At 35.7% G+C, this 8,689-nt stretch overlaps 1 protein-coding gene across 3 annotated transcripts in view; it reads right to left on the reverse strand.

Moving 5' to 3' along the window:
• ZNF638 (zinc finger protein 638) overlaps positions 1-8,689 on the reverse strand; it is a 66,146-nt gene that overhangs the window by 33,180 nt on the left and 24,277 nt on the right. For all 3 annotated transcript variants that reach the window (XM_005867777.2, XM_014540933.1, XM_014540932.1), the window contains exons 8-11: positions 6,573-6,622; positions 6,306-6,358; positions 2,916-2,966; positions 812-883 (exon numbers count right to left, since the gene is read on the reverse strand). In XM_005867777.2, the coding sequence (XP_005867839.1) occupies positions 812-883; positions 2,916-2,966; positions 6,306-6,358; positions 6,573-6,622 (226 nt within the window). The remainder of the gene's footprint in view (positions 1-811; positions 884-2,915; positions 2,967-6,305; positions 6,359-6,572; positions 6,623-8,689) is intronic.

Consider the following 8,689-nt stretch of genomic DNA (forward strand, 5'->3'; position numbering starts at 1 on the left):
TTTTTTTTTATTCTGGGATTTATTTACCTTCTATAGCTGTCACTGGAACTGAGAGCGGCTTTAACTCTGAGGCCGGCTCCAGCTTGAGGCCTTGGCTGCTGAAAGCAGGGATCTGGGTTTGTTTGGGTTCTATAATTGTAACACTGTTTTGGTCCTGCTCGCTCCAGCTCTGACAGCTGAAAGCAGGTTTCTGGGGTTTTGTTTAGCTTCTATATTTGTAACAATGTTTCTTAGAGTGCAAGCTCAGAGGCCGGCAAGGCAGGCGGGGAACCTTGGCTTCCTCCATCACTGGAGCAAGCAAGCCTCCTGTTCACTTCAGCTGCCTGGCAGCCGGCTGCCATCTTGGTTGGCAGTTAATTTGCATATCACCCAGATTAGCCAATGGGAAGGGTAGCGAAGTTATGGCTAATTACCATGTTTCTCTTTTATTAGATAGGAGGATTCTGGCGCTGCCACTAACAATGATATTTGCCAGTTCAACACTGCTTCCTTTCCTTTCTACCATTATAGGGAAGATGCAGTGTACCGATGATGTTTTATTGAGTTGTATACACTTAAAACACAACCAATGTCATCCCAATAAATTCAATAAAATGAATAAATAAAATATAGTTTGAAGTAGAGAATATAGTTAATAATATTTTAATTACTATGTACGGTTTAGGTGGGTACTAGACTTACTGGGGGAATCACTTTGTAAGTTATATAAATGTCTAATGACTATGCTGTAAACTTGAAACTAATACAACATTGCATGTCAACTGCAAAAACAAACATACTTAATAACACCTCTCCCTCCCAATAGTCTTACCTGTTTTGGTTGAAGTTTTATTAGCTTTAGCAGCTACTGTTATCACAGATTTTACAGAACCCGCTGATTTCCCTAAATCACAAAAAGCTTTAGTCAAAACTGGTTTATTTTTAACCAATACCAACAGTCCCCAAAAAACCTCACGAAGAACGAATATAAGAGCAACAGGCTATACTTTACCCAAAACAAAATGCTATCACCTTTCGGCACACAGCCTCATTCATTCATTCATTCATTCATTCATTCTCACCTGAAGATATGCTGCTTTTTATTTATATTTTTTTAGAGAGAGGGGGAGAGGGGAAGGAAAGGGAGGGGGAGAAACAATGATGTGAAAGAAACCATCGATCGATCAGCTGCCTCCCTCAGGCGCCCCCACCATGGATTGAACCTGCAATCTAGGTATGTGCCCTGACCAAGAATTAAACCAGCACCTTTTGGAGTACAATGCTCCAACCAACTGAGCCATCAGGCCAGGGCAACACAGGCCATTTTTTAAAATCTAACAATGATAATAATGTCTTCAGGAAGAAAACTATCACTGAAGCAAGAATTCAGGAACATAAAAATGGCATTCAGGCAAGTTAAATAAATCTCTGAATTTGTGGATCAACTTGAAGCAAAATTACTAATTACAAGGATATAAAAATAGCCTCATGTAGCATTTATTTATCTATCTATCTACCTATCTATCTATTGGTAATCCTCACTTGAAGATATTTTTCAATTGATTTTTTTTGTACTTAACATTGCTCTGACCTTTCTGTTTACATTTCCATCTATCGCTGCTGCTTATTTTCCAAGATGATGTTGTTTATAAAGACTATGATTATCAAAGTGTCACTAAAAAGATCACCACAGAGCCAAAACCCTTTCCACTCAGAAAACAACAGGAGATTTAGCTCTGAAAATTAGGATTCATAACAACTAGCAAGGTAGTATGAGGGAAAATCCTAGATCAGAAGTAAGTAGCTCCAAGTTGAATTCCAAGTTAAGTTTTGAAGACTTGGGGCATTAATAGGTTTCTGTGCACATTTGCCCATTTATAAGTAAGGATGGTAACTGCCACAATTATCTAACAGAGCCGTGTAAGAATATGATAATGCTTAGAAAAGTTATATAAAGGAAAAGAATTACTGACACCCACAACAACCAACTGAAAATAGTTTACAAATGTACCCTTATATCCAAAGACAGACCTAATCTTTGCTCAAAAAAGAACAATACTAATCCTTAAGAATTGTCACTTGTCATTAAAAAGTACTGACACACTATAGTAACCTGAGTACTAATGAGCCCTTAAATTATTTTTCACCTATCTCTGTTATTACCACAAGTCAATTCACTTTACTACTTCTAAGGGGACCAGAATGTAAGGAAAATATCTAAAATTAATTTCCAATAGTTGAAAGGGGCTTTAGCATCCACTCGCCTAAATCCCCACCAGTGACTCACATATACTTACTATCAAAGCAATATCAAGCTGTTTGCTAAATAAACGCATCTTTAAAATAAGTTTTCTAGCCATCCCTGGCATCCTCAGGTTACTGCTTCTAAGCAACTATTATATGAACATTCTGGCTCTGCCACTAACAATGATATCTGCCAATTCAACACTGCTTCCTTTCCTTTCTACCATTATAGGGAAGAATTTAATATATTGACCTCTATCCACTTAATTAACTGGCATTTAGCAGAAATGAGAGGGAAAATAGAATGGAAACTAATGCTAGGGGAAAGAAAAATTAAAAATTACTTTATAACCCATGATAGCCCATAAAAACTGCAAAGAGAATATAATTTGCAGTAAATTTATCTGGATTATTTTTTATAAAACAGAGAGAAGACCTAAATAAAAGAGAAAGAGGGAACTATCTCTGATATCCATTATGAGAAATAGTTTCCCAATCAAATGATCTTATTTTTATAATTACTGCAAGGGAAGAGCATTATCTAATAAATCTTATTCCTAAAAATTTCTAGATGACTATAAATTTCCAAGATTAGTATACGCTCAGCACCTATTTCACATGAAATGCAACACTACTGATACATACTTCTTAAAGTTTACTAATATGTCTAGAATTCTAATAAAAAAACATACCTGAAGATTTATTCACTTTGCCTACAGATGCTTTAGCTTGTCCAGTTTTGGCTAAAATAACAAAAAAAAATATCAATAATACATTACAAATAATATCATTTAGATTTAGGAAAAACATAACCTGGCAATGATTTTGAAAAAACACTGCAAGAAATATCCTTATACTCATCTTTGTATACACATGGAACAGTAACTACAGGTAAATTCTTGGACATAGACTTGCTGACACAAAGGAGTAGATTTAAATTTTAACTATATTAAATCGTCCTCCAGAAAGGTTGTACCAATTAATATCCTCATTAATAGAACATAAGAGTGGGGCTTCCCCATTTCCACACACAGTATGTAAAAAAAGTTATTAATCACTCCAATCTGAGATAGAAACTGATATAATTTTTGTTGTCTTAATTATGAGTAAAGTGTCAATTTTCATATGTGTAATTCATCTCTATGATTTGCCTATATTTGTCAATCTAGTTTAAAGGTTTGTTGAGGTTTTTCTTATTGTTTACTAGAGCTTTTTATATGTTAGGAAGGTTAGTTTATATCACAGAGATAACATTTTTAAAAATTATACAAAATACTTATTAAAAAAATGCTTTTCAAGTGGTCAAATGTCTTCCTGAGAGGAAGGATGTTCCTTACTCTGTATAAATTTTTGACCCATCTGTAATTTATTTTGACATTGTAAATTCTTTAGTTATACAAAGTAGATAGTTAATTTAATGAATAACTGATCATTTTCCCACTAATCTGAAACATTATCATAATGATTTACTGATATTCCATATTTGGGGGAATATTTCTTCTGTCCTACTGATCTTCTATTTATTTATCCAACTATATGAAACTATTTTGAATCTTTAACTGTATAATATATTATATCTGTTAGTGCTAGTTCATCCTACTCTTCCTTTGCAGAACTTTCCTGACTATTCTAAATTAATTTTTTATGTATAAAAAAATACCAATTTATAATAAGCTTACATGTTTTTTAAAAAAATCTTATTGGTATTTTACTAGTTTCATAATATTTATGTTTCAATATGTGAAAAAAAAAGGAAGATTCTAATGGTGAGGCTTTCTATCCAAAAATGAGGCATTTTCTCATTTTATTTTATGCCTCTTAGTAGTATCTTAAAGTTTTCTTTTCATAGTTTTTACCTTTTTTATTATTGTAAATGGAATATTTTATTAAATTACGTATAAATTGTAATTCTTATATAATAAAGCAATTAAAGCCTTTATTAATTTAGAGAATTAAAATGGCTAATTATATAGGGTGTCCCAAAATTCACGCAAGAAGTAATTTTGATAGAAAACACAGGTTTATAATTAAAAATTGTAAATTTTTTATTGATTCATAAAGTATATAGTATAGGGTTATATATGGAATAGCACATCGGGTAAATGGCCTCAACGGCTTTACTGGCACATACGCAAAGCCGTGGTCTTCATTGTCCCTGCTCCTGGGCCATAATTGGTACTTGGTAATGCTTATCAAATTGAAGGGATTGAAATCAAAGGGCAACAGATATTAAAATCTGATTCAATAAACCAAGTAAAATTAGGCTTTTATTTTTTGTTGTTGTTGTTGTTAATGCTCATGCAAAATTCAAATCTTGCGTGAATTTTGGGACACCCTTTATTTAACAGCATTTCAATATTATTTTGGATTTTCCATACATACTTGAGTTTTCCACCATCCTTCCTATATAATAAAAGCCTAATATGCAAATTGTCCCCTCAAATGGGAGTTCAGCCAGGGGGTGGGGCCAGCCGGCCGACCTCCTGCATCCCCGCCGCCCCTGCCCCTGGTTGGCCCCCCCACTCCGATCAGGGGTGGGGCCGGCTGGACCCCACCTGTGCACAAATTTGTGCACCAGGCCTCTAGTACATAGAGATTTGCAAATAATGATGTATCCTACTTTTCAATCTTTATGCCTCTTGACTTACAATGCACTGGTTAGTGGCTATTATATTTTAGAATAAAATTTATGTAATTCATATAAGTGATGAGTATTCCTTGTTTCGTTGCCAATCTTAATGAAAAAAATTCTATTGTTTCATTATTAAGCATATGCTGGCTTCTGACTTAATATGTGTGTATATGTTTCTATGTATACGAATAAAAGTATGAATACACACACACACACACACACACTATCATAGTTATCTACTTTAAGAACTTTTTTCAATGCTAGGAATGAATGAATGTTAAACTTTACTAAATATTTTTTTGCAGCATTTATCTTTCTCTAATATGGTAAAATGAATGAACAGATTGCCTAATTTTGAATCATCTTTATATTTCTGATATGAGCCCCTCTTGGACACAGTATAGTATTTCTTTAATGTGCTCCCAGACATTATGTGCTAATATTTTACTTAAAAGTGTTGTATCAATATATTCATAAGTAAAGTTGTTCTACATGGAATTTTAAAAAATACTGTGAGAGATCCCATATAACCTTCACCCAGTTTCACCTAATGGTAATATTTTGTATAACTATAGTATAATGTCACAACAAAGAAACTGATATCGATACAATCTACGATTATTCAAATTTCCCCAGTTTTACATGCACTAATGTGTATTTAGTTTTATGAAATTTTATCATATGCGTGATTACTGTGACCAGTAGTCAATATACAGAACAGTTTCATCACAAGGATCTTTCCTACTACTCATTTTAGCAACAGCCACCTCCTTCCCTCCCCTCAAACCCTTGACAACCACTCATCTGTTGTTCTCTATCTCTATTAATTTTATCATTTCAAGAATGTTATAGAAATGGAAGATTATGATATTAATGGATCAAATTTAAAAATATCCAATATGAATCTTCAAGGCATTCTATAAAGTGATTCCTCTATTCTGTTCCTAACTGAAGAACCTTCTGACTCTGTATGTCATCTTTTTTCACATTCACATTTAAAACTTTAGTCAAAATTTACTGCCCTCCAGAAGCCATCCACAGTCACCTTCACTAAAAGGCCTGAAGTGCTCTCCTATGTGTAAAGAAACAACTTTTACCATGTGAATACAATATTTATTTCCATTTTGTCTTTTTTGTTTTACTTTCAAAAACAAAGCGGGATAGACAAGCAATCTTAACATACTTTGTTTTGTCTTGTGGGTTTATTGGAAGAGGATAAAGAGAGGTATTGCAAAACTAATGCAAACAGCTACTCACTATAAAACTGTGATAGGTACTTCAGAAGAGGTCCCTTAACTACATAGTAAATAGCCTAAAACAGGAGCCAGTTTGGGTCCCCACTACTAAAGCACAATAAATAATGTTTTCCTAGCATCATCTTGCAAGAAGTTTCTAGTAAAATGACAAAATATACTCATTTGACGAAGGAGTATTGAAAGTAACAACTTACTAGCAGAAGCTGACTTCACAATTTCAACAGCTTTGGAAGCATCTGTATCTTTCCTATTTAAAAGAAGAAAAATTTAGCAAATTCTAAGTTCTAAAACTTCTAAAGATGTAATTTAAATCTAAAAAAAGTTTAAAATAATTCAATTTGAACACTGTCCCATTTAAACTAGAGCCAAAATGGTAAAACATTAAAAATTCACTTGTAAGATTGAACATTTTCAATTCATATGCACATTCATTCTTACATGAAATTATAGAAATTACTTACTTTAAAGCAGATGTTTTCTTTGAATCTGTCTTTTCCTTCACCTCTTTGTTCTATGGAGGAAAAATATTTTGAAGAAAAAAAATTTAATTTCTTTCTCAGTTCTAAAAAGCTTTAGACCAGTGATGGCGAACCTATAACACGCGTGACACGCGAACTCATTTTTTTGGTTGATTTTTCTTTGTTAAATGGCATTTAAATATATAAAGTAAATATCAAAAATATAAATCTTTGTTTTACTATGGTTGCAAAGATCAAAAAATTTCTATATGTGACACGGCACCAGAGTTGTTAGGGTTTTTCAAAATGCTGACACGCCGAGCTCAAAAGGTTCACCATCACTGCTTTAGACAATACAGAAAAGCGTAAGAAAATTTTAAAAAGCATTAAAAAAATCTTCCTACCCTGAAGTGTAAATGCATATTATCTTTCTCTAATTACAGATAGAAGAAAAAGATTCTCTTCAACCTGTCATCACATGACATAATTTTACATCCTACCTTTTACCACTCATCTATATCTTATCACTATCTTTTAAAACATTTCAAATAGCACTATGATATTTCAGATAACTATCATGCTGATCCAATCCATCTTTTGCTTTGACTACAATAACCTTGTAACAGTCTCTGTCCTTGCCGTTTTACCCACCCCCCAAATCTATTCTAAGTATACATCTTGCCATTCAAGACCTTTCATCACATCAGAAGAAAAGCCAATACTTAGAACGGCTTGTAAGTGTACACCACACGGTCCACACACTCCCAAGCCCCAAATCACCACAAACCTCTTCATACACTTCTCTACTTCCAACCCCAAGCATCCTTTATCCTTCTCAAACAAGCTGCATATGTGTGGATCTCAAAAGCCATTTGAAGTTGCTGTTCTATCTGGAATGCTCTTAACCCAGAGACTGGCTTGCTCCCTCACCTCCTTCAGGTGTTTGCTCTTCCATAACTACCTTATTGAAAGTTGCACAGTACCTCATTCCCCAACAAGAGCACTTCTATCCCCCTTTTTTGTTTTCTCCACAGCGTTTGCTGCTAACAGGCATAATATGTATACATTCTTAGTTTCCTTGTAGTCTTTCTCTCCCTACCCCTTGAAGTTAAACTTGGTGACAAGAGACTTTGTCTTATTATTACTCTCCCCAATGCCTAAAATTGTGCTTGGCAATTAGTGAACATGCAGTAAATATATGTTAAATTGATCTGAACTTCATTTCTTTTGCATTATACGGGATTTTATGCCAATCACCTCCCTAAACCCAATGAGTTAGATGATATTCATCCTCCTATTTTTTTATTCTACTAGTGGTTATTTTCCATTTTTAAAGACATTTGAAACTATAGATTTCTTCTGTATAAATTAAAAATTTCAGTCCTGAGGGGCTCCAGATACAGGGAAGTCACAAGTTACCCAGACATTTCAAGGGTCTCCGAGTTTGCAAGACTGCCATGCAGACTGGGAGGCGAGGATGGCGGCATAGGTAAACACCGGAGATTGCTGCCTCGCACAACCACTTCAAAGATACAACTGAGGGACGGAACGGACATCATCCAGAACCACAGGAAGGCTGGCTGAGTGGAAATTCTGCAGCTAGAAGGAGAGAGAGGGGCATGCCGAGACTCAGAGGAGGCGCGGTGCGGAGGTAAAGTGCTAAGGTGCGGAGGTGCCTGCGAAGCGGGCTGGCGGCTGAGGGCCCGGTTGTCATTTTCAATCGGGAGGGAGTCTCAGGCTCTGGGCTCCAGTTCCGGGCGAGTCTCTAGGGACCCAGACTCATACAAGCGGGACTGTCTGGCATCGGTCGGAACCCGAGGGCAGCTTTCTCTCCGAAGGGCTTGCAGTGATTAATGGGACACTGAGAAGCAGAGTCTCTGAGGGCAAGCCTGAGAGCAGCCATAATTGCTAACCCCGCCCTGTTGATCCCATGGGACCCGCCCCACCCAAGCCCTGCAGGGAGACTTTTGCTGGATAGCCTCAGGAAAAGGCTAGATTAGCACCTCCCTAGAGATCCAGGAGCCAGGAAGCCCAGAGGTCAGAGTGGGACCATCCAGTTTGCAGCTCCGTGGAACCATAAAAGACACACTCAGGGGGCAGACTCAGTGAGCACCAAAGCC

Source organism: Myotis brandtii, unplaced genomic scaffold, assembly GCF_000412655.1.
Source record: "Myotis brandtii unplaced genomic scaffold, ASM41265v1 scaffold251, whole genome shotgun sequence".
NCBI classification, from domain to species: domain Eukaryota; kingdom Metazoa; phylum Chordata; class Mammalia; order Chiroptera; family Vespertilionidae; genus Myotis; species Myotis brandtii.